Source organism: Erinaceus europaeus, chromosome 20 (genome assembly GCF_950295315.1).
Source record: "Erinaceus europaeus chromosome 20, mEriEur2.1, whole genome shotgun sequence".
NCBI classification, from domain to species: domain Eukaryota; kingdom Metazoa; phylum Chordata; class Mammalia; order Eulipotyphla; family Erinaceidae; genus Erinaceus; species Erinaceus europaeus.
Window position 1 is genome coordinate 27281428 of NC_080181.1, and position 25594 is coordinate 27307021.

Sequence of the window (25594 nt, forward strand, 5' to 3'; positions counted from 1 at the left end):
CAAGCGGTGAAGCAGGTCTGCAGGTGTCTATTTTTCTCTCCCCCCTCTGTCTTCTCCTCCTCTCTCCATTTCTCTCTGTCCTATCCAACAACGACATCAGTAACAACAATAAGAACTACAACAATAAAACAAGGGCAACAAAAGGGAATAAATAAATAAATAAATTTTTAATTCCCTGATTAAAAAAAAAAGAAGTTACTCACAAAAGGCCAATACTGTGTGATTCTCTAAGAGAAGCTCAGCATGGGCAAATATGTAAAGGTGAATGTTAGTGGTTGCTAGGACATGGACTTGGAAAGGATGAGAAGAATGGGACTAACTGCTAATGAATCTAGGATTTCTTTGAAAAGGGACAAAAAAGTTCTAGAATTAAACTGTGACCATGCTTTCACAATACTGTGGGTATATTTAAAGACTCTAAATTGTCTACTTTAAATGGATAAATTGTAAGTATGTGAATTAAGTCACAATTAAATAATAATAATAATAGCAACAACCTCTTTTTTTTTTCCAGAAGTGAAGACAACAGAAAGAATTTCCCATCATCCTATGACTTCTGACCAGTGGATTCTATGGACTTCATCTCAAGACCATTTGCTTAAACCAATATTCTGTGGAAAAACAGCTAACATTTCCATGACCTTCTTTTCTAAACTTCCTAAGTGGCTTAGAGAGAGGCTGCCCGGGAAACACCAAATGGAACCTAAAAATATTATCTCCCGGCTTTATAAACATTAGGAAGGCTAATGAAGTGAGGAGCAGCAGACCAAGCGAATGGAACATTTCATTCAGGCCGGGTGGCATGAGGGCAGTTTAAATTTGCCTCCCAAGTCAGGGAGGAGAGCCCCAGAGAGGCCAGACTTGGGCCAGGGAGGTGAAAATCAACACAGGGCAAAGAAGGAAAGAATAACAATGAGCTAGGATACATAAAGCAGAGCAGGAGTGACCACTATTCTAAACATCAGTAAAACAACCCCCTTCTCAAATCAAAGTCTGCCCTCAGTCTGCTGACCAAGTTTGGACAAATGCATGCTCTTCAAGGTAAACTCCTCCACCTTTGCTGTCATGTGATTGGGAAAGAGGTCACAGGCTTCTCATCTGCAGCAGAAATATTCCTTTCACCACTCCTCCTCTCCTAGCACTTGTCTGACTGCCCAACATGGTGATGCCTGCCGTTGTTCCCTATCAAGGTTTTGTGGAGGCACTTTGAGGACGCTGTGCCACCTAAGTTGCGACCAACACCTATTGGGGTGGAGACTAGAAGGCTGGCAGTGGCCCAATGGACAGTGGTGGAGAGAGGTCAGCACTTTGGTGGTGGGTGTAGCACGATTGCATACATTTCAAGAGGTGTGAAACTGTGCTACATGTATAGAGTCTTTTTAAATGTTCTATTTATTTTGATGAGAGATACAAAGAATAGATAGAGACCAAAGCACTGATCAGCTCTGACTTGTGGTAGTACTGGGGACTGAATCTGGGAATCTTTCTTTTTGAATAATTCTTTTTTATATTATTATATTATATTATATTTATTTATGTATTTATTTATTTTCCTTTTTGTTGCCCTTGTTGTTTTTATTGTTGTTGTAGTTATTATTGTTGTTGTTATTGATGTTGTCGTTGTTAGATAGGACAGAGAGAAATGGAGAGAGGAGGGGAAGACAGAGAGGAGGAGAGAGAGATAGACACCTACAGACTTGCTTCACCGCCTATGAAGCGACTCCCGTGCAGGTGGGGAGCCAGGGGCTCAAACCCGGATCCTTATTCCAGTCCTTACACTTTGCGCCACATGCACTTAACCCACTGTGCCTGACTCCCAACTATAATCTTTCAAACTAGCATTACCTCTAAAAAAAATTAAGGTGCTTAAATGGAAAATAGTAAAAAACTTTGAATTATCTCTGTTCTGACTGAGGATCAAGACCAAATGCCAACACTAGCTATGATGAATTCAGACAACCAGGATACAGACATTAATCACAGTCTCTGCTCTGTGGCAAGTATTGGGCTAGCTGCTGGGGAAATATCAATATAAACAGTGACATCTCTTTGCCTTACAATAAGAAGAACCAGAACCACAAACGGTTATCCAAGTCAAGTCTTTGAATTTTATTCTGTAAATTTTGGGGGAGCTTTTGTTGTTGCTTTCAACTTTAGTATCTTCTTAGATGATCTTAAAATCCTAGGTAGTAAACTCAATCTTCCTAACATGAATTTTATAACGCTGGTTGGTTTTTCCAGCAGACTCTAATTGAGAGCCTGTGATAATCCAGGCACTCTGCTACACACTAGATAAGACAAAAAACAATAACTGGGAGGGGTAGGAAGTGGTGCACCTGATTGCACACACCCATTACTATGCACAAGGACCTAGGTTTGAGTCCCTGATCCCCACCTGCAGGGAAAACACTTCACAAGCTGTGAAGCAAGTCTGTAGGTCTGTCTTTCTCTCCACATATCCCCCCCTTTCCCCTCTCAATTTCTCTCTGTCCTATCAAATAAAATAAAACAAGGAGTTGGACAGGGGCACACCGGGTTAAGTGCGCATAGTACAAACCACAAGGACCCACACATGGATCCCAGTTCAAGCCCCAAGCTCTCCACCTGCAAGGGGGTCACTTCACAAGCAGTGAAGCGGGTCTGCAGGTCTCTCTCTCTCTCTCTCTCTCTCTCTCTATCTATCTATCTATCTATCTATCTCCCCCTCCTCTCTCAACTTCTCACTGTCCTATCCAATAAAAAGAAAATAATAATAATAAAATAGAAATGGAGAAAATGACCACCAGGAGCAGTGAATTCATTTAGCCCCAGCAACCCTGGAGGCATTGCCCTCAACTTGGATCAACAATAGTAGAGAGTGTTCCATCCTCCGAAGGGAGGCTGGACAACATACTCTATGCTACACCTGAGGAAGATGGGTCGATATTGGGGCAGCTTGGAATGTTCCTACTCATGACCACAGAATGTGAGCTCAGATTTACAGGGATGCAGAGGTCACATAGGCTCCTAAGCTGAATAGGGGCCCCAGACCAAATCAAATTGATGGGGTTCACAGTCAACAATATTTATACACTGTCCCCATATTTTGGAGTTACTCTCTTCCCTGATCCAGCTTTCTGGTCTTTTTTCCAGTCATGACATCATCTCCCCAGACAATAACTTGGATCCACCTGCATATCAGATTTCAGGCTCAGAGGGAAAAAAAAAACACTAGTATAGCTACAGGCCTTTTAAAATATAACTAAAATAAGTCTACTAGCTATCTACAAAATGGAGACACCCCCCCCCCAAACTCTTCATCTGCACTATTCCAGCCTTTAGGTCCACGATTGTTCAAAAATTTGTTTGGTTTTGTATGTTAACTCTCTTGTCAGCCACCAGGTTCCAGAGGCTAGCATGATGCCGAAAAGACTTCCCTGGACAGACAACCCCACCAATGTGTCCTGGAGCTCCGCTTCCCCAGAGCCCCACACCACTAGGGAAAGAGAGAGGCAGACTGGGAGTATGGATCAACCAGTCAACACCCATGTTCAGTGGGGAAGCAATTATAGAAGCCAGACCTTCCACCTTCTGCATCCCACAATGACCTTGCATCCCACAATGACCTTGGGTCCATACTCCCAGAGGGATAAAGACTAGGAAAACTATCAGGGGAGGGGATGGGATACGGAGATGTGGTGGTGGGAATTGTGTGGAGTTGTGCCACTCTTATCCTATGGTTTTGTTAATGTCTCCTTTTTTAAATAAATAAAAATAAATAAATCTAAAAAATAATCAAAAAAATTTTTATATTTATTTATTTACTTTCTCTTTTGTTGCCCTTGTTGTTTTTTATTGTTGTTATAGTTATTACTGTTGTTGTTATTGATGTCGCTATTGTAGAATAGGACAGACAGAAATGGAGAAAGGAGGGGAAGACAGAGAGGGGGAGAGAAAGACACCCACAGACATGCTTCACCACCTGTGAAGTGAACCCCCTGTAGGTGGGGGGCCAGGGGCTCAAACTGGGATCCTTATGCTGGTCCTTGCACTTTGCACCATGTGTGCTTAGCCCTCTGTGCTACCGCCCGAAATCCCTTGTTTCGTTTTTAAATCAGTGATTAGGGGACCAAGCTGTGGAGCACTTGGTTGAGCACATATGTTATCATACTCTAGGACCCAGGTTCAAGCCCCAGGTCCCCACTTGCAGAAGGAAAACTTCACAAGTGATGAAGCAGTGCAAATACAGGAGCTGGGTAGGAACAGGAGGGGGAGAAGAGTGAAGGGGGTTGGGGAAAGAGACAAGGAATTGACAAGATTATCTGATTTCTCCCCAGGCTGACCCTTCTACTAGACTTCTATGCTCTACAAATCAGTGAATCCCCTCTTGAACTTATATTGGTTGAGCCAGATTCCTATTAGCTGCAAACAAGAAGACTGGAAGGAAGACTTCAGTAATAACTACCAGTTCTAAACAGGTTACTGGTGGAGAATGATGAAGGTGTTATTCATTAAGACAGCACAGGGGGTAAGGAACAGGTTCCAGTGGCAGGGGAGAAAGTGATGGATTCAAGCATAACTGCAACATCCAGGTGAACTATTCATAGCAAAACACACAGTGCAAAGACCTCAATGTACTAACCAGTAAGTGGTGAGTCTAACCTGTCTCTCCCTCAACTCTACTCTGTATTATTATTAGTAGTAGTAGTATTTTACCAGAGTACTGCTCAGCTCTAGATTATTTTTTATTTATTTTGAAAATATGTTTATTTGTTTTCCCTTTTGTTGCCCTTGTTGATTCTCACTGTTGTAGTTATTATTGTTGTTGTTGTTGTTGATCTCGTTGTTGTCGGATAGGACAGAGAGAAATGGAGAGAGGAGGGGAAGACAGAGAGGGGGAGAGAAAGACAGACACCCACATACCTGCTTCACCACCTGTGAAGCGACTCCCCTGCAGGTGGGGAACCAGGGCCTCGAACCACGATCCTTATGCGGATCCTTGTGCTTTGCACCATGAGTCCTTAACCCACTGCGCTACCACCGACTCCCTATTTTTACTTTTTATTAGTGGTTTAATAATGATGAACAAGATTGTAAGATAAAAAGGGTGCAATTCCACACAGTTCCCAACATCAGAGTTCTGGGTCCAGTCCCTTCTGTTGGAAGCTTCCCTATTCTTTATTCCTTATTATTATTATTATTTTAACTTTTTGATTGTCACCAAGATTATTGCTGGGGCTTGGTGCCAGCACTTTGGATACCTCTGCTCCCTTTTGTCAGCTGTCCTTCTTTCTTTCCTTCCTTCTTCACTCTCTCTCTTTTTCTTTTTTCCTATTTTATTTGATCGGACAGAGAGAAATTGGTAGGGGAGAGAGAGATCAAGAGGAAGATAGAAAGAGAGGCCTGCTTCACCGTAGGAGGAGAGCAGAGGTTCAAACTCAGGTCCTTGTACATGTTAACAGATGCCCCATTCTGTAATTTTACAAATTTTCTCTATTTCTATAACGATGCCTCCAAAAACAAATAAACAAAACCTGGTAGATATGGCAGCTGGCAAAGTAGTAAGACACAACTAGAAAGAGGAAAAGATGATATGCTTTAATCCACTGGGACATTGGTTCTCTCTTGCCTGTCTGTAGAATTATCATTCCTGCTAGATTAATTTTCACATGCCTAATAGGCACTGGAATTGAGGGAGTGATCAGTAACAATTCAAGAGGTGAGGAATTACATTTAAAACTTTCTGTCCTAATGGAGCCAGGCAGAGGCACATCTGGCTAAGGGAGATAGAATGCATGGGTTCAAGTCCCCTAGTCCCCACCTACAAGGAGGAAACTTTACTAGAAGTGAAGCAATGCTTCAGCAGGTCTCTGTCTCTGTCTCTCTCTCTCTATTGCTGTCTTATCAAATAATAAGCAATTTAACACTTTCTACCCTTTGCCCCAACCCCTATCAGCATGCTTAGTCCGAGTCCCCTTTTTGCCTCTTTAATGAAGAGATTATGCCTGAAGTCAAAAGTGTTCACTGTATATCTATCTGACCTGCTCTTTCTATGTGCTAGTTTCCTTCCCAATTCCCTTCAAAGGTTCTGAAATTTTTCCCTTATGTGATAAAAGCAGAGTATCATTATAGTAAAACAAACAGAACAAAACAAACGACTGAAGCCACTTTGACTTCTCAGGTGCCTTGACAGATACTTGAGGGAAGAGGTAATTCATAAAACCTTTCAATAATGGATTTCAGTGTCCAGTTTCACCAGGGCTAATCTAAATCCTCTTTTTCCATTTATGCCCAGTGTTTGTCCTTCCTCTTCAGTGGGTCTAAAGAACAGAGCTGGCAACTCCCAGGTGATTGTTAAGTCTACACTGGTACTTAATAGTAATTGATTTGGTATTTAATTCCAGTTCACTGCTTACTTGAAACTCAATTTCTATGGGAAGCAATAAAAAAAATTGGAAGAGGAAAAGTTAATACGAACCAGGGCAAGTGTATGGATCCCCAGTGGAGCACCCAATGGTATTTACATAGCACTAGTAAGGTCCCATCCATTCTAATTGTGACTCCCATTCTTAAAGTTGAAAGAAAGTTTGTTTTTTGAGGCTGTGAGATAGTGCACCTGGTCAAACACATATTACCATACGCAAGGAACCCAAGTTCAACACCCACCCAGTCCCCACCTGTGGGGTTAGAGGAGATTTCACCAGCAGTGAAGCAGTGCTGTAGTGTCCTCTCCCTCTCTCCTCCTTTTCTCTCTCTCTCTCTATCTCTCTTTCCTCTCCACCTCTCCCTCCCATCTCAGATTCTCTCTGCCTCTACCTAATAAATAAATATGTGCATAAAATACTAGCGAATGTATATATGTGTGTGTATTAAATAAGACTTGTGTTTTTAAAAAATAAAGCTTGCTTTCCTTGCACACATCATGACTTCAAATTTGTGACGACTCTTTGATATCAAAATAGAGAGCAAAGCAAATGTTTCTTCAGTTTCTTTGAGAATGTGTGCAAGCAGGAAAGAATTTTGAAAGGACAGATGAAAAGTGATTAATTGCTTGGGCTGGGGAGACAGCACAATGATTCTGCAAAAGACTCTTATGCCTGAGGCTCTGAGATCCCAGGTTCAATCCCCAGCACCACCATTAGCTACAGCTGAGCAGTGGTGGTCTTTCCCTCTGTATTTCTCTCATTAAAATAAATACAGATAAATAATTTTAAGTGATTAATTGCTTACTAATATATATGCAATATATATATATATATATATATATATATATATATATATATATATATATATATGGAATGTCCCTCTTTCATAGCCCAGTCAATAGGTCTGGGGAGGCAGGCAGTCCTGGGGAAATATGAGCAAATGTGCCGAGATCAAAGTCTTACTTCTGCACCCCTCACCCCTAGACTCCTCACTCCTGCCAGCTCCCACTTCTGTGCAGAAGTCTCAATCCCATTCTTTTCCAAGGTTTTCCCTCTCCATCTCCAGAGCAGCAGCCCTGCATCACATTGAGTTTAAAAGAAAGAAAAGCTTCTTCTAAAGAATCTGCACACAAATAATCTCATTACCCCACAGCTTAGGTTTATACAGCAGACGTTTTCTGCCAAAAAAAAAAAAAAATCACTCTACGCTCACTCACATGGAACAGCTGTGAGCAGAGAAATGGTATTTAATTCATTGTGAAAAATTCAACAATGGCTACACTACACTTTTAAAAGCCTTTTGATAGTAAAACCCACAGAGAACAGCCCATCCTGTGTGCTGAAAAGCTGCTTCCCCACAATTAGTCTTTCTATTCAGAGGGCTGAGAAGTCTGTGTAAACTTCAGCACGTGCTGTGTACACTGTGGAGAGCTTCAAGGGTATAACCTTTCAGAAATTTCTGGGGGTTTCATTTTGCTCAGTGACTCTGTCTGCTCACCAAACTGGTAGTTGGAAGGGGGGCGGGGTAGGGAGGAGTACAAAGTAAGTGCAATACTTAGATGACAGATCCAGCAAAGGAAAAAAATCATTCTCCCAAGTAACCATGCAAATGAGCATGCACTTTTTCGTGCCTTTAAACAATACTGAACCTGTAGAAACCAGAGAGAAGGTTCAAAAGAGAACTAGGCTGCAGGAGTCCATTATCCTTAGTCCATCCCTGCAAGAACATCACAGGTGCCTGGTTTGTGGGAAAACTGATAAACTGATAAACTTATGTCTCTATCCTCAGGGGTGGACATTAGCCACCAGGGATGAAGAACAATGAGTTTTGTTGTTGTTATAGCTTCAGAGGCAGAGAGAGGCAGTACAGGCCAGGCAAGAACCTGGGTCACACATGTGGCAAAGTACTGCACTATCCAAGTGAGCTATTTCCCCAACCCAACAATGAAGGCCTTAAAAAACATTTGGGCAGTGTGGAGGGTAGACAGCAAACAGACTCTCATGCCTGATGCTTTGTAATCCCAGGTTCAATCCCCCTGTACCACCATAAGCCAAAGCTGAACAGTGCTCTGGTAAAATAAATAAATAAATAAAAATGAAAAAGTAAATTAAAAAAATTTGGGCAGAGGGTTGGGTGGTGGAGCACCAGGTTAAGTGCACATAGTACGAAGTGCATGGACCACGCCAAGAATTCTGGTTCAAACCCCAGGCTCCCCTCTGTCGGGGGGGTGGGGGGTGGGGGTGTGTCACTTCGCAATAGGTGAAGCAGGCCTGCAGGTGTCTCTCTCTCTTCTTCCCCTACTCTCAATTTCTGTTCTATCTGATAAAAACGAGGGGGGAGGGGATGGTCTCCAGGAGCAGTCGATTCATAGTGCAGGCATTGAGCCCCAGCAATAACCCTGGAGGCAAAACAAAGAAAGAAACAAACAAAAAAACACATTTGGGCAGACAAAGCTTGCATAATGGTTAAGAAGATGACCTTTGGAGTAAGACCCTTGTTTAACTGACTAGTTTAACCAGGGATTCCTAAACATGGTAAAGCGTGTGCTCTACTGAGTAAACTATCTCCCAGCTGCCTAAACAAAGAATGAGAAGTGCTGGGTGATGGCACACCTGGTTGAGTGTACACATTACAGTGCACAAGGACATGGTTTCAAGCCCCCGGTCTCTACCTGTAGGTGAAAAACTTCACGTGTGGTGAAGCAAGGCTACAGGTGTCTCCCTGTCTCCCTCTCTATCTCCCCCTTCCTCTCTCAATTTCTCTGTCTCTATCCAATAATAAAAAATAAATATTAAAAAACAGACTTTAATGAGCAGCAGCTACTCAATCTCTCAAGTTTAGACTATCTTGGTCTTTTTACCATAAGATTGATGTAAATGAAAAATGAGACATGTTCTGTTTTACTCTATAGACTTAATAACATTATGAAGAGGTAAGTAATCATACTTCTAAAACATTCATAGTCTTGTAAACCATAGTGACCTCAAAAAAAAAAAATCAAACAAAATTTGTAAAAACTGGAAAGAAAATAATAAGTCTAACAAACTGCCTCATGATAGATTGGCTTTGTTGTTTGGGAACTTTAAACTCTACTTTTTCAAAGAACAAAGTAACTTCAGTAAAGGCTGAGCAGATCAGGTGTGGTTGTGAGGCAAACACCTTTTCTAGTATTTCCAGACATTACTCAGTAATCTAGCAAAAACTCACAAACTTGTCAGCCACTTTCATTATAGAACCCAGTGTCCCACCAGTGAGTGTTCAAGGGGACCCCAGCCCTTGGCACTACTCAGTTGTAAATGTCCGTCTGTGTGGACCAATGAAGATGCTAAGACACCAATGGGCCTCTCAAGGTAGCTGGCCCTGGGTAATCATCTCCCTCACTAGGCTTGAGACTTCAGAAAATGAACTCCACTCACCAGGCTTGTTGATGTCAGGGGATATAATATGAGAAGTCAAAGATCAGAAATAAGGGCAAAGATGCCAAAAGGTCTAGTATGGGAGACAGTGGGCTGAGTCAGCAAAGCCTGGAGGCTTATGTTTTCTAGTAGTTTCCATGTATGTCATTGTGCATGCACTAGATGGGGTGTTAGCCCTAGAATGTGTGTGTGTGTGTGTGTGTGTGTGTGTGTGTGTGTGTGTGTGTGTTGTGTGTGTGTGTATGTGTTTTGCCTCCAGAATTATCTCTGGGGCTTGGTGCTAGCATTATGAATTCACTGCTCTTGGTGGCCATTTCCCCCCCCCCCCATTTTATTGGCTAAGACAGAGAGAAATTGAGAGAGGAAGGACAGATAGAGAGGGAGAAAGGTACCTACAGATCTGCTTCATTGCTCTGCAGGTGAGGAGCTGGGGGCTTGAACTGGGATCCTTGTGGGGGTCCCTGTGCTGTCTACACTATGTGTGCTTAACTGGGTATGCCATTGCCTGGCCCCCTTAGCTCTAGATTTCTGCTCCCCTCTGCAAGCACCCTCCTCTTTCCTCACCAACAACTTGAGGTGAGAAAGCAATGCTAGAGAAGTCTCATCAATCATTGGAAAGTCTGTGAGAAGAGATTCCAGTAGGGGTATCTATCCTACGAGGCTCTGTCCCACCTCCACCTCCACCCTGCAAGAGGGAAGCCATAGGTCCACTACCTTGGACACTTAGACAAACTAGAGGAACTGGAAACAAAAGAAGATGTTGAAAAAAGAACAAGCAGAGATGTGAACATGTACTCTCATTCAGGGTGGGAACCACTGCTCGATTGAAGTTCACTCTCTTGGGACTGGCCAGAGCAGTGAGACGAGATTGATAGGAAGGAAGTTTATAGCAGCGACGTCAACCCGGCCCAACAAAATTAGCATGGTGCAGCCCAGAACACTTACTAAGTAACTTATTGGACAGAGGTCCCTCTGTATTTCTTATGCTTTTTTTTTTTGGGGGGGGAGGGTCTCAGACCACTGTGAGAAACAGAGAGACACTTCAGACATTTAGAAAAATTCCTATACTCAATCTCAGGAGAGTCCCACATTAATGAAACTCATCCTGCTGATGCACTCAGCACCCCTGCTCTATGGGAATCTTCAGGTCTAAGTCTCGATTAAAAATATATGGATATAGGAAACAGATAAGAAATCAAGTGACAACTGCCAAGGCAACTAGTACCTAGCTCAGAGGGAATTTAAGTTCCAGATATTTCTGCTTTAAGCCCCACTTCAGCAAGTCTGCAGGGCTGTGGAAAAAGACTGGCAAAACAACTTCAGGAATTGGAATTTTGCTTTGTGGTTTTTCAATGACACCTGCAAGGAGAAACAGAAGTTCCAAGTTCCAAGGGTGTATTTTCTTAAACGATAAGAACACCCAAGGGGGTCAAATATTTCTTCAGAGGTTGTGAGTGAATCTAACTGGGATATTCTGAAATGGAGGGGGGTATCACAACTGGAAAACACACACACACACACACACACACACACACACACACACAGTGTAATGGTGGGAGAGGGGAGGGTTAGCTAACTAGGTTCTGATTTGGGGGTAGGGTCTGAGCTGAAAGAGGGTGGGCCACTCCCAGTGGCAGCCTCACAAGGAGCCAAAGGTTGCCCTACACATCAGTGGAAGGTAATTTCTCTGAGTGCAATTAGGCCTCATGTTTGACTTCTGACCTCTGGCCCAAGAGATATTTATGCTCTCTAGACAGGCAGCAAAGGGGGCCAAAAAGTCAAGATAGAAACTGAAGGCATTTACCAGGAATGGGAGGGAGAAGGAGAGGAAACGAAAGAGAGAAGGAAGGAAAGAAGGAAGGAAGGAAGGGAGGGAGGGAGGGAGGGAGGGAGGGAGAATAGCCAGTAGGTGGCTCCAGGGGTTGGAAACAAGAACTGCATATGTTAGAGTAGTGCTCTGGTGTCCCTGTCTCTGTGTGTGTGTCTCTCTTTCCCTCCCCCAATAGAACATAAAATACTTTATTTTGAAAAAGGAGAGAGTGGTAACAGAAAGAGAAGAAGGAGGGGAGGAAACAAGGGACCTCATTAACCTAGAGGAATCTATGAAGTTATGAAGGCCATGCTCTGGTGCTTGCCATTTCCACCTTCAATGCGGTTTTTGGTTTCTCAACCATAATTCTGTGAGGCAGGCACTATTATACAAATGAGGAAGCTGAGGCTCCAAGGGGATTTGGCCATCTTAAAAAAAAATTATTTAGTTAGTTATGAACAAGAGAGAGGGGGAGAGAGAGAGAGAACCAAAGCACCTCTTTGGCACATGCAGTGTTAGGGTTTGAACTCCAGACCTCATGTTTGAGAGTGTAAGGCCTTATCCACTGCACCACTTCCTAGAACCTGCTAGGTGGTAGGGCTGACACCAGTCCAGCTGAGCTTCCTTGCTCATTTCTCAACAGCCACAATTGACATGTGAGTTCACTTGCCAGGCTTTCTATCTCCCACACCTACTAGAACTCCCCCTAACCTCTTAAAAACTGAACCTCTATCCAGAAGACACCCTCATGCAACTCCTTCTTTCCAGCCCTCCAGCTCCAGACAGATGTGCCAGCACAGAAGGTCTTCAGGCCCAGGCAGTGCACTCCTCTCAGCTTGACCTGGGCTGCAGATCAGGGCTCTCCACCCCTGGCCCTGGGCCACCCTCCCCCCTGGCAGCTCAGCCTGGGCCAGGGTGGCTGGCAGCACCGGGGTTAACCTGCTGGCCCAGAGCAGCAATGATTTCTGTTTTATTTCAGCAGGGGAAGTGTGTGCCTGCCTGATTAGCCTGATGGTTTCCTCTTTTCCCATAACCTCCAGACCCCCATGGCCCAAGTGTTTACTCTTTGAAATAAAAAATCTGCTGGTGTTTTTCTTTTTGTGTGCTCATGTATTTTGGGAGGATTGCAGAGGAGGAAGGCAGGGTGAGGGTTAGGGGGAGCTCGGAGGTTGGGGAGGGAGGAGAAAGGGCCAGGCCTCCCCCAACCAACCCCTCCCCCACCAAGCTTCTTCCAGCTGGAGGCTCCGAGATGGGACCCCTGGCTACAGTGCCAGAAAGAAACTTATTAATGAGGGACCTGGGTCTCCTGCCTCAGCAGCTATAAACACAGCGAACATCTGGAGAGAGGAAGAGTCGCTCCCATGGCCAGACGCTGAGAAAAACAGGCTGTGTCTGCGCATCCAGCTCCCAGCCCCCTCCCCTCCGCCAGGCTCCAGCTCCCACACCATTCACCCACCCAGAACTTTCCATTCACAGAGCCCCGAGCCTGGAGCAGCCAGCAGCCCAGCCCAACTGGGGCTGACGCCAGGCGCGCCTCCACAGTCCCAGCCCCCGCCCAGAAGTTCCAGAATAGGGGTCAAACGGCTTGAATCGAATCAGAACTCTGTGCCCCTGGGACCTTTTCCCAACTCGGACCAAATATTTGTGGTTTGAAACAGTTCAGAGAACTTCCCCCCCCCCTGCTCCCCCATTCCCACCCCCCAATGACCAGTGCAATGCTAACAGCTTCCTAGGATGTTTGAGAAGCAGGAGACCAGCCCACAGAGCACAGGAGTTCTTTCTCACTGTGACTGGGCTGCCCTGGGCTCCCTGCCTTCCTCCAGACCATCTCACCTCCCTTCTCAGGACCTTCAGAAGGGATATGCCAAGGCCATGGGGTTACCCTTGGATGACACAGGTCTGGGACCCTAACCCAGCATGCCATTTCCCTCTCTCTCTCTCTCTCTCTCTGCCTCACCTGTCTGTCTCCTTTCCTGCTAAAATAAGGCTCAGTGAAGAGTGACTTTGGAAGGTGTCAAAAAATTAGCCTTGGGGCAGGCGAGATAGCTTAGTAGGTAGGGCGCTTACCTTGCCATGTGAGCTGCCCATATTCCCACCCTGGCAGCACAGAGGAAGCACTATGGACATGGTTGGAATCTCTGGTAAAGTGGTTTCTCTCTGTATGTACCTCTCTAAATAAAAGGAAAGCCTAGAGTGGTGAAATCAGGTATGTGTGATGCTGTGACTCCATCAAAACAGTTTTGTTTTGTTTTGTTTTAGCCTTTTCAGGGTCATGAGATAGCTCACCTGGTGGAGTTCAAATCTCACCATCCATGCTTAGGGCCCTGGGTTCAAGCCACAGTACTGGCGGAGTTCCCCAGATGATAGAGTGGCAACTGTGGTGAGTCTCCCCATTCCTCTGTCTCTCTCTTTCTCTAAAATAATGGGAGAAAAAACTAGCCTGGGGAAGTCACCCAGAAGTAGTACCAAGTATACTTGAGTCCTATGCTCATTCCCTAAGCAAAATAAATAAACAAATAGTTTTGGGTAGAATGAGAGCGGGCAAGGGTGAGACATATTATCACAATCTGGCTCACTTAAACCCACACTCAAGTCAGACCAGAAAAGCTAGGTGTCATGTACTGATCACCCAATATACACTGTGACATCTTAGTATCAGTAGTATATGACCCCCACTACATGAGCTCAAGAACTCTTTCAATCGTGGTCCAGGAGGTGGAGCAGTGATAAAGCTTTGGACTCTCAAGCATGAGGTCCCAAGTTCGATCCCCAGCAGCACACGTGCCAAGAGTGATGTCTGGTTCTTTCTCTCTCCTCCTATCTTTTCTTTTAAAAAAAAGACGACGATGAACTCTTTCAATTAAGTGTGATTAACCTACTCACTGAAGCCTAGAGTATGTTCTGGTTCTTTCCACCAGCCCATGCTAAAATCCTCTATGTGTATTTTCAATACCCATAAGCTTACACTCAAAAGTTTAGACTGAAAGCTTCTATAATCTGACTAGGAAATAGCACAGGCTGGGGAGCTACCCAGAGACCAAGGGATTGGAGTAGGAAAAAAAAAACCAGGTCATGTTACATTGGTAAAAAGCAAATTCAGTCCAGAGCCAGAGATGTCGCTTACATTTAGAGAACAGGGTCAGAATTCATAGAAATCTCATTATCATAAGAAAAGAGGTCAGGTGGTGGTGCATCTGCTCAGGGACCTGGGTTCAACGCCCCTGGTTCCTGCTTTCATTGGAGAAGTATCATAAGCAGTGAAGCAGGTCTGCAGGTGTCTATTTTCCTCCCTTATCTCTCCTTTCTCTCTCAGTTTCTTTCTGTCTCTCTCTCTCTACACACACATACACACACACACACACACACACACACACACACCACATACAAACACACATGGGCCAGTGAAATAGCTTACTTAAATAGTACATTGCTTTGTCATGTGGATGGTCTTAGGTTCAAGCCCAACCCTCACAGCACTGAAGGAACCAGTGCTGTGGTCTCTCTCTCTCTCTCTCTCTCTCTCTCTCTCCCCCCCCCCCCCGCCTCAATGTAAGGAAGAAAGATAGAAAGGAAGGAAGAAAAATGGACCAGAGGTTCTGCACAAGGATTCTTTCTTAATGTACCACTGAATAAGGCATATCTGATCCTCATTCCCCCAGTATCTCTGCCTAGCATCCTCTGTGCTTGTCAGCAACAGAGTGCCTTAAACAAGATCCCACCATCACTATCTTCTGGAAGTATCAGGTTAGGGCAACTGGTCTCTCCCCACTCATTATGTATAAGGCTAAATCCTGAAATGGGATGACAAATTCTTCCTTCCCAAATGCTACAAGTGTCAATTAACAGTACAAGAAGATCAAACTTTTTTCCCTGAAAGGAATAATCTGTATCCCAACATACACACACACACACACACACACACACACACACACACACACACAGAGAGAGAGAGAGAGAGAGAGAACAAACCGGAGAACAAAGACCAAAGCCTGAAACAGTTTCTCTAGACAATGAAATCAGGGGAGAGGATTTCAAATACCACTTAATAATAATAATAATAACCTGGAAGCCATCTGAGATGATCAGTTGAAAGAACAAACCTGCTAGGAGAATAAAGAAGTCAGAGCCAGGTGAATCGCCATTTAACAAGGCTATCTGGCACTCCCTCCTTGTGCTGCTCAACACTTAAAAGCCAAATTGGAGGCATCTGTTTCTCCTGCTGAAACTTCCCACCTGGTTGCCGATAACGTTTTCCAAACACTGGCCTAGGTTTGAGCACTCCCAGCCGCCCAACTGTCTGAGAAGGCCCCAGGAGAGATGGTGAACTCAGGCTCTCAATACATCTCCGTCTTGGGCTCCCAAAGTTTATTTGGGAAAAGCATTCATTAGTTCTACCATTTCACTAATACATTTGCTTGAGGAATGTTAACTCACAAGAGCCAAAGTCCCACACTTACATGGCCAACATTCATCTCAGAAACGAGAAATATTTCATATGGAGACCTTCCTTCTATCATGGAAATGTGCTTTGACATACAAGCTTTTGGGGAAAAGTTGCTTACAGACATGAATCAAGGTCCCCCCAACCCCCTTTTTTTTCCCACAGGACTTCTCAGTTTCCAGCATGTGGTACTGGTCCTCCCAAAGGGCCCAACCAGTCAACAGGTTACTATTTGACTCAGTGCCTTTTATTTTGACTCCTAGAAATATTGGGACATTGAGTTATAGTGGCAAACATTCCGACCATACTTACAAAGTGATGGTAGTGCTTTGAGCTTCACGTGTATTGAGTTAGTGGCTCTCCCAGTGTGCGATCTGTACCAGGCCAAGCAGGATCTCCTGAGAACATGTGAGAAATGCAAATCCCTGAACCTCACCCTCAAATTAGGGGCCTGAAAGCCCAGGGGAGAGAGCCCAACATTCAGCCTGTGTGTCAACATGCCCTCCAGGTGACTCTGACACACTTTTAAAAAAGACTGACAGAGATGGGGTCGGCTGCTACAGTCACATTGAGGCAAACCCAAATAATTGGGTCGAGGGGTCTACATTCTTCCCCACACTCTGTGTGCACCTCCTCTCTCTCTCTCTCAGAGTGAGAAGTGGCAGGTAGGTTGTGAGTGTGTATTGATAAAGGTTTCCATGTGTTCAATAATACCTCCACCAGTGGTGAGGAACTAGACCCCAATGCCTTATCATCTTGTAAATCACTATGAAACCATTAATAAAAAATAACATGTCACCCCCCCCCCAAAAAAAAAAGTCCCAAATTGCATTACGCAAGAAGGAAAGCCAGTATGATCTTGCTACTCCAGACCATGAGCTCACTGCCCCGAGTGGGAGAACTGTGTTACTTACCGTCTTCCAACTCTAAGCTCTTTTGCAAAAGTATGCTCTGGACCCACCATCAAATCCATCAGTTTGGGGGCCAGGTAGTGGTGCACCTGATTGAGTGCACAGATTACAGTGCATAAGGACTCAGGTTCAAGTCCCCAGTCCCCACCCAGTTCCAGGGTGGGGAAGCTACACAAGTGGTATAGCAGTGCTGCAGGTCTCTGTCTCTATCAAGAATAAATAAATAAATTGTTACAAATCCATCAACTCTGCTGGTTCAAGACAAACCTGTCCACTCCACTCTGGGGCTGACCATCACTATTTCACAGTGATTGGCCAGCTGCTCTGCTATGTGGCGATGAAACTAGCCTGTGGCAGTGACATGTTAGTGAGAACTTGGAGACAAGGAGCAGGAGCCTGGCATGAAAAAGGAATCCTGTAATGATGACTGAGAGGAAGGACTGGGGTGGGGGGTAGGGCAGAGGAAGGGAAGGGAGAGGCAGCAGGGTCAGTGGGCTCCACTCCAGTCAGACTATAAACAGTAACAGACATTTCAGCCCTGTCTTGTGTGAGGGCCTCCATTGATTCACAAGGCTCCCCAACTGAGGGATGACGAGAAGCTTGAGACAGAATGGGCCCATTCATTCACGCAGAACCCCAATTCTCCCTCTCCATTGGTTCTTGCTAATGGCTGCAGGCTGATAAGGGGGTGGGGAGTGGAGGAGAGGGGAGGAGAGGAGGAGGTAGAAATGAAAGGAAATGATGACTACAAGATTGCCATGAAGAAATGTACAGCTGCACAGGCAATTGCATGCAAATGTGGCTTCCCGTTTTAGCTGTTTAGTTAATGTCCTCAGATTCATCTTGTTTCTCTTTCATGTCATCTCTCCCCGCCACCATCACCCCACTCCTTTACTTGCCTTATCTTTTCCTAGGTCCCCTTCCTCTCCCCCTGCCCATTCAGCTTTTACAGTTCTTCCCCATTCGTCTTCATCCCTTTCCTCACACTCACCTTTGATTTTTCTGTCTATTGCCACATGCATTTCCTCCTCAGTGGTTCTTTGACCATCCATCCCATCCTACCAACTCCCCACTCAACTTGTTTGCTAGGTATTCTTATCCACTCGCCTAATGAGGTCCTCTCCTATTCATGTGTACTCTTAGCTTTATTCTCTCCCCAACACACTCACTCTCTCTCCTCAGCCTCTGCCCCTGGGTGAATAGGAACAACTTTCAGACAAGGCAGCCTAATCCCTTCTCTAGGGCCCCTCCTGTTGGGCATCCCTGTCACTGACAGATGTGGAGTCCTAGGAAAAGAGGTTCATTCATCCCCTCTGTGAACACCAATGTGAAAGGAAAGGGGGAGAGGGGGAAGGAAACTGGAGTTATAAATAGGATAAAAGATGATTTAAAAAATGTAGGGTATTTTTTTTTTTTGCTCTTTATTCTTACTCAACACATCTCCAAGGAAAATGTGCTGCAGCTGGAGAAATCATCGGTTGGTTCACAAGTCTTCATCTCCCTTCCCAATAACCCCAAGATCTCCTTCCAAAAGACACCCCACCTCAAAGGAGGGCTGGACCACAGCCCAGAAATAATCATTGCAACGCCTTTTTCTGGACAGCCTGAAAGGCAAAAAAGAGGATGGGAAGGACCAAGGTTCTTGCCAGATATTTCTATCAGAGGAGACCTAGGACCAAGGACACTGCAGTATTCACACCTGTCACCAAGGTGCCACTCCTCTAAGAAGGAGGTGTTTCTGCATTACTAGCATTTCTGAATTGCTAGTCTTTCAATTTTCTAGCATTTCTGAGTTTACAACAATCTAGATGAGTCAGAACTGGCTATCACGTGCACACGCATCTGCATACACACACACACACACACACACACACACACACACACACACACACTTCATTTTGCTGCTCCAGAGTCACTAGTCCAGGCAGTTCCAGCTTCCTTTTTTAAAAATATTTCTTAAATTATCTTTATTTATTTATTGGATAGAGACAGCCAGAAATTGAGAGGGAAGGGGGTAATAGAGAAGGTGAGAGACAGAGAGACATCTGCAGCCCTGCTTCACCACTTGCAAAGCTTTCCCCCTGCAAATGGGGACCGGGGGCTTGAATTTGGGTCCTTGTGCATTGTAACATGTGCACTCAACCAGGTGCACCACCACCCAGCCCCTCCAGCTTCCTTTTTAAACAGTGAAAGAAAACAAGGAAAGAGGCTACATCAGACTGCTTGTACTTAATAGCAATATTCTATCCCCAGAGTTTCTCTACATGCTTCACAGACAATTGTCTCATAGACTCAGAAATAAAAGTTTTTACCTTTGAGAACCTTAAAAAGGAGAAGAATGGGGGGGGGGATTGTCATCCTTTAGGAATTTATGTTTTTTTCAACTAAAAAGAATCATGTCTTTTTGCTGTGAAGGACAGATATTCCAATCTTGAGGCTACTGACTACTGGGAAGAAAACTTTAACTACTAACAGGGTGTAAATTGCAACAAGAGCAAACACCACGCACGACCACCACCACCACCACCACCACACTCCCACTCCCAGTTGAGAGTGAAAAGCAAGTAAGGTAGCACAACTTCTGCTCAGCTGGTGAAATAAAATAATTAAGCCTAGTGGGTTTTTAAAAAATATTTATTTATTTATTCCCTTTTGTTGCCCTTGTTTTATTGTTGTGGTTATTATTGATGTTGTTATTGATGTCATCGTTGCTGGATAGGACAGAGAGAAATGGAGAGAGGAGGGGAAGATAGCAAGGGGGAGAGAAAGACAGACACCTGCAGACCTGCTTTACCTACCGCTTGTGAAGCGACTCCCCTGTGGGTGGGGAGCCAGGGCCTAGAACCCAGATCTTTAATTTAAGCTGTTCCTTGCACTCGCTTTGTGCTACCTGCGCTTAACCTGTTGCGCTACCGCCCAGTTCCAAAGCCTAGTGGTTTTAATAGGAGGCAAGGCTTCACAAAAACAGGCACAGCCATTGTGACATTTTGTCTATGCAAATAAAATCTGTTTTATTTAGAATTTGAAAGATTGTTCTTTTTTTCAACTCTTCAAAACTTAAGTCCCTAAAATCTTAGCTATGAACAGGTGCAAAATACTCCCTGCCTTCTTTAGAAATGGGTGGATAGCTGAGACATAAATGCATTTTGTTGTGACACTACAATGAAAGCATAATTGTGAAGATGTCTGGAATGGGCTGGGAGGTCAGTACCAAGGCGTATCTCATAGATCAATGGCTACGGAGTCAAGAGAACATGGGACACAGACATAGGACACAGGAGTAGATTCATTCTGCCCTGGAAAAGGACCATTGGGGTGGGAGGGGGAGTCCTATTCCTTCCCTCCCAACTCCCACCAAGTACCACAGCATCTTATTTGGTACATTTCCAAGTAAAGATAAAGCCAAGTCAATGTTTACTTCCTCACTACAATAAAAGTGTAAAGAGCCACAGAATTTTGTGGGATGAAGACTAAATAGAAAAGACTGCATTTAAGTTCTAGTGTATTTTCATGTAGTTTCAATATGTAAGAGTAATGAAATTCCTTCTCATAAGAATTCATCCCCAGAGAAAACACAGCTCGTAATTGGTTCTTTAGGCTATTGGGCTATTCTTGAGAGCTTGTTTGGAGGTTCTCGCAGGGGACCAGTCCGTCTCTATTCGGGGAAGGCCGTCCTCTTTGACTGAGCGCGCAGCTTCGGGAGGGCCGCACATGGAGCGGTGAGGGAGGAAGGGGACACCCGCCTAGCCAGCCAGATCAGCTGAATCAACCCTGGCGATCAGTGGGGTGACAGATGTCACAGCCAGATCGCCCGCACATCCATATTTGGCAATTCTTATAATCTGGTTTCATGAAAAATTGAATTTGATTCCTGAACCACTCCATCCTCCAACTTACTTTTTGTGTTTAGTAATAAAAGCTAGCAGGTGATGGAGAGAGATGGAAAAAAGAGACACAGAGATAAGGAAAAAGAGTGGGGTGGGAGAGGAGAATGTTAGCAAGTTAAAAAAGAAGAAGAAGAACTATCGAAATATGTAAGAAATAGGGTAAGGACTTTGAATCTCTGGATCCCTTGAAGGGGCTCCAAAGTTCTCCAGAATGTGACTCCTGCTCACCAGAGGGCAGCACTGGGACCAGGGAGGGATGCTGCAAGGAGGGGAGCTTCTGTGAAGACAGGGTCCCAGCCAAGGGTTGAAGGGTAAAGTAGCAAGTGCCAGGGAGTATGGTTAGCGGTGGAGAATAACAGAGAAGACAAATTAAAGAAATTATGCTATGTAAGAAGGCTTGCTCACACTCCCTCTGTTGATCCATTTCCAACTTTATGAGCAAAAAACTTCTAGGCCCTTTGTCAACAGTCAAGCTGAAAAGGGAAGTGTCAGAAAATTGCAATTTAGACAGAACTATTTACAAAATGAAGACCTTAAGCATCCTCTCTTGGGTTTATTCCTAGAGCTTAAGCCTTCCTGTCACTGGTGAATAAAGTCACTCAAGATTATTGCAAACACCCGGGACTTTCCATGACAGAACAATAGTGCACAAAAGTCACTGGGGCTGTTATTTCAGAGAACGCAATCCTCATCATATTTCCATTGTCCTTCAACTTGACCATCATTTTCAGTCTTTGTTTATATTCCTACCTGAGCCATAGTGTTCCAGCCCAGTAGGGACTTCCTGAGTGGCCATCTCATCCCAGAAGGGGTAACAAGCTCTCTGCTGATGATAATTAGACTGGAAACCACAGGTCATTCGAGGATCTTCATAAGAATTGATAGGTCCCTGCCTCTGTGGTCAAAGAGAAAAAAAAAAAGAAACAGATTAAGAAAACAGCCTTTCGGGAGCCAGGTGGTGGCACACCTGGTTAAGTGCACATATTACAGTACACAAGGACCCAGGTTCAAGCCCCTGGTCCCCACCTGCAAGGGCAAAGTGTCACGAGTGGTAAAGTAGGGCTGTAGGTGTCTGTCTTTTCCTCTCTGCCTCCTCCTTCCCTCCCAATTTCTCTCTCTCTCTCTCTCTATCCAATAATAAATATTTTTTTTAAAAAAAGAAAGAAAACAACCTTTGCAGTTTATTTCTATAAAACAACTGCTTTATACCAACCAACCCCTTGTAAGGAGAAATCATCCATAGATGGAGAGCAGAAGCAATGGTTGATCAAATCACATCATCAAAACAAGTTTACTTTATTTACTCATTTGGTTTTTTGCCTCCAGGGTTATTCTGGGGATCTGTGCCTGCACTACAAATCCACTACTATCTTTTTTCCATTGTTGTTGTTGGATAGAACAGAGAGGAATTGAGAGAGGAGAGGAAGAGGGGGAGAGAAAGACAGATACCTGCTTCACTGATTGTGAAGTGACCTCCACTGCAGGTGGGGAGCCGGGGGCTCAAACTGGATCCTTGGACTGGTCCTTGAGCTTCACATTATGTGAGTTTAACTTAGTGCACTACTACCCGGGCCCCAAAAAACAATTTTAAAAGACAGGAAGTAAAAAGAACTTGGAACGTAAGACTATACACATGCTTATTTTCATCCATCTTGGACATTAAAAAATTTTTTTTATATTTATTTTTGATTTATTTATTTTCCCTTTTGTTGCCCTTGTTGTTTTTTATTCTTGCTGTAATTATTATTCTTGTTGTTACTGATGTCTTTGTTGTTGGCTAGGACAGAGAGAAATGGAGAGAGGAGGGGAAGACAGAGAGGGGGAGAGAAAGACAGACACCTGCAGACCTGTTTCACCATTTGTGAAGCGACCACCCCTGCAGGTGGGAAACCAGGGGCTCGAACCGGCATCCTTACACCGGTCCTTGCGCTTCATGCCCCACGCGCTTAACCCGCTGTGCTACCGCCTGACTCCCCTCCTCAGGCATTTGAAGATGACATATTCTAATTTTCAAATATGGACCCATGTTTAGCAATAAGGTGAGATCTTATTTTATATGTGGGCAATCCTAGCTTATAGTCAAGGTGTTGAAGCTTAAATGTGAAGGTGCTAATCAATCAGTAAATTAGTATATAGGTGATAGAGGTCAAGGTGAAAATAAAAAATTGGCCTTCAGGAGAAAAATTGCTCCTTTTCCAGTTAACCCAATAGCCACAGGTTTTAACAGCATTCAGTACTCTTTACTCCATTGAGCACTCTTTGAAAAGGGCACATACAATATGGGGGTGGGGTGAAGCTGTTCTACATGTTTAAGACTCTACCTTTTGAAGCCCAGTATACACGAATCCACATACAGCTCCACTACTTACTAATAATATTCCTCAGCCTAAGCCTGAACTTACACAACTCTAAAGTGAGATTAATAATCCCTACCTCTTCACATAGGCGGATTAAATGAAACAGTCTGCAAAGAAAATTACATATTAAATGCACGTAATAAAACTGCATGTCATATTAAATACATAAAATAAATGGTGTGTGTGGAGCCTAATGGAAGACACAAAGCATTATTGGGATTGAGCAGGAGGGTTAAGCATTAAGACATAGGATGAGAGGCAGCAGATTCATGGAAATCACTTGTATAATATAAGAACTAAGATGGTTATGGAAGACAGGCTGGTGGGGGGTTACGGGACCTGGGGGGGGGGTACAGTCTTCAGGTGTGAGTATGAAAACACACCTGAAATCTGATAACTTTGTAAATGTGAAATCAGTAATTTAAAAAATATTTATCTTTTGACATAGGAGTCTAAATAGTCGTTGATTCATCCTCAACTTTTTTCTTTTACTCTTTATCTCTTTTTTACTATCTCCATACACCCATAAAAGCTCCAACCAGGGGCCGTGCGGTAACGCACCAGGTTAAGTCCACACACGTAATACAAAGCATAAGGATCCAAGTTTGAGCCCATGGTTCCCCACCCGTGGGGGTGGGGGGTGGGGGGGGGATGGCTGCTTCAACCAAGAAGTGCTGATAGCAGTTGATGTGCTTAAATCTATAAAGGTCAGGGTGCTGATTAGTAAATGAAACTCCTCAGGTGGTATTCTCATGCCAAAAGATTAGTTTTCTAAGGCCCAATGAGATCTTTTACGGAAGAACCTCTTATGTTCTCTCTCTCCTTGAGTAGCAAATACAAGGACTCAGCACTGTGAGAGCCATTAACTATCAACTCTCTTCCCCACTTTATAATTGTTGGGTCCCACAAGTTCAGTGAAAAATAACAGAAGGCAGTATATAAGCACAAAGAAAAATTACACCCAATCCCAAAATATGGGTGCAAGTTACAGACACATTAATTGGGACCATATTTTCCCACAATATTCATCAAATCACTCAACTAAAAGTGGATAAAGTTTATTCTATGGTTGTGTGTATTCCAGTTAAGCTAATGGTACTGAGAATGGAATAATCCCACAAGACTTAATAGAATTCCTTTGAATTGCTGTTTGTCAGTAGCTAACTTCCTGCTGCTACCAGCAGGCCCTGGTGAGAGAAACTCAGGAGAATGTCAGGTCTGCTCATTCTTTGTGCTTAGCACCAAAAGATTTAGGGAAATCCTCAGCCAAGATTCATTCAGCCAGAGAAACATTTCCTCAGTTCTGGTTTGAAACCACAATGCAGACACTGCATGTTAATATTTAATATTCATAGGAGTCAGCGGTAGCGCAGGTGGCGCAAAGTGTAAGGACCGGCTTAAGGATCCCGGTTCGAGCCCCCGGCTCCCCACCTGCAGGGGAGTCGCTTCACAAGTAGTGAAGCAGGTCTGCAGGTGTCTATCTTTCTCTCCCCCTCTCTGTCTTCCCCTCTTCCTCTCTCCATTTCTCTCTGTCCTATCCAACAACGATGACATCAATAACAACAGCAATAATAACTACAACAATAAAACAACAAGGGCAACAAAAGGGAAAATAAATATTTTAAAAAATTAAAATATATTTAATATTCACAATATTTAATATGGAGGCTCCTAAATCAACTGCATTAAAGTTTTGATCCGAATCCCCAAAGAGAAGTAGGTCTCCCATGATATTTGCCAACAGAATTCACTTGAAACACACTTCCTACACTAGCTGTGGGCTTTCAATTTCTAGTCCTATCTTTACATATTCCTCCAGCCTTTCTCAAGAGTCAGTGGTATATATCAGAATTGTAAGAATTGGGTCTCCAACAAAGATGGTCTCTTTGCAAATGGCTTCTTTGGTGCCAATGTGTGGAGCATTTGCCTAAACTAGAAGGTCCTTGGATAATGAGAGCTGGTAACATAGGTAAAGTCCGAGTAGAGGGACATGAATTGGCTTCTGCTGAGTAGTGGGAACCCAGGGAAACTTAAAACTTTCCAAATTTGATTAAAAATATAGGTTTCCTCTTAGGAAAGGCCACTAAAGGCATGGCTCCCTGTACAAAGAAAAGTTGAAGGAAAACAATTGACTGCATATACTGCATGGAGAGAGAAAGACAGCAAAAGGAGGAGTACTAATGGGTCGGGTGAAGCAACTCCAGGAAGTGGTGTTAATTCCAGACTCAGACAATGATAACCTAGTTGTGTGATGAAGGCTTTGAGTAAGGGCCATATTAACATCATCCTGAGTTTCTACAGTTGATTGTGTGTGTGTGTGTGTGTGTGTGTGTGTGTGTGTGTGTGTGTGTGTGTGTGCCTGAACCA

General features: G+C 44.0%; 1 protein-coding gene across 2 annotated transcripts in view; it reads right to left on the minus strand.

Annotated features, from left to right (window-relative positions):
* Positions 1 to 25594, minus strand: part of ETS1 (ETS proto-oncogene 1, transcription factor) — a 166177-nt gene that overhangs the window by 105777 nt on the left and 34806 nt on the right. For both annotated transcript variants that reach the window (XM_060180168.1, XM_016184975.2), the window contains exon 3: positions 21621 to 21765. In XM_060180168.1, the coding sequence (XP_060036151.1) occupies positions 21621 to 21765 (145 nt within the window). The remainder of the gene's footprint in view (positions 1 to 21620; positions 21766 to 25594) is intronic.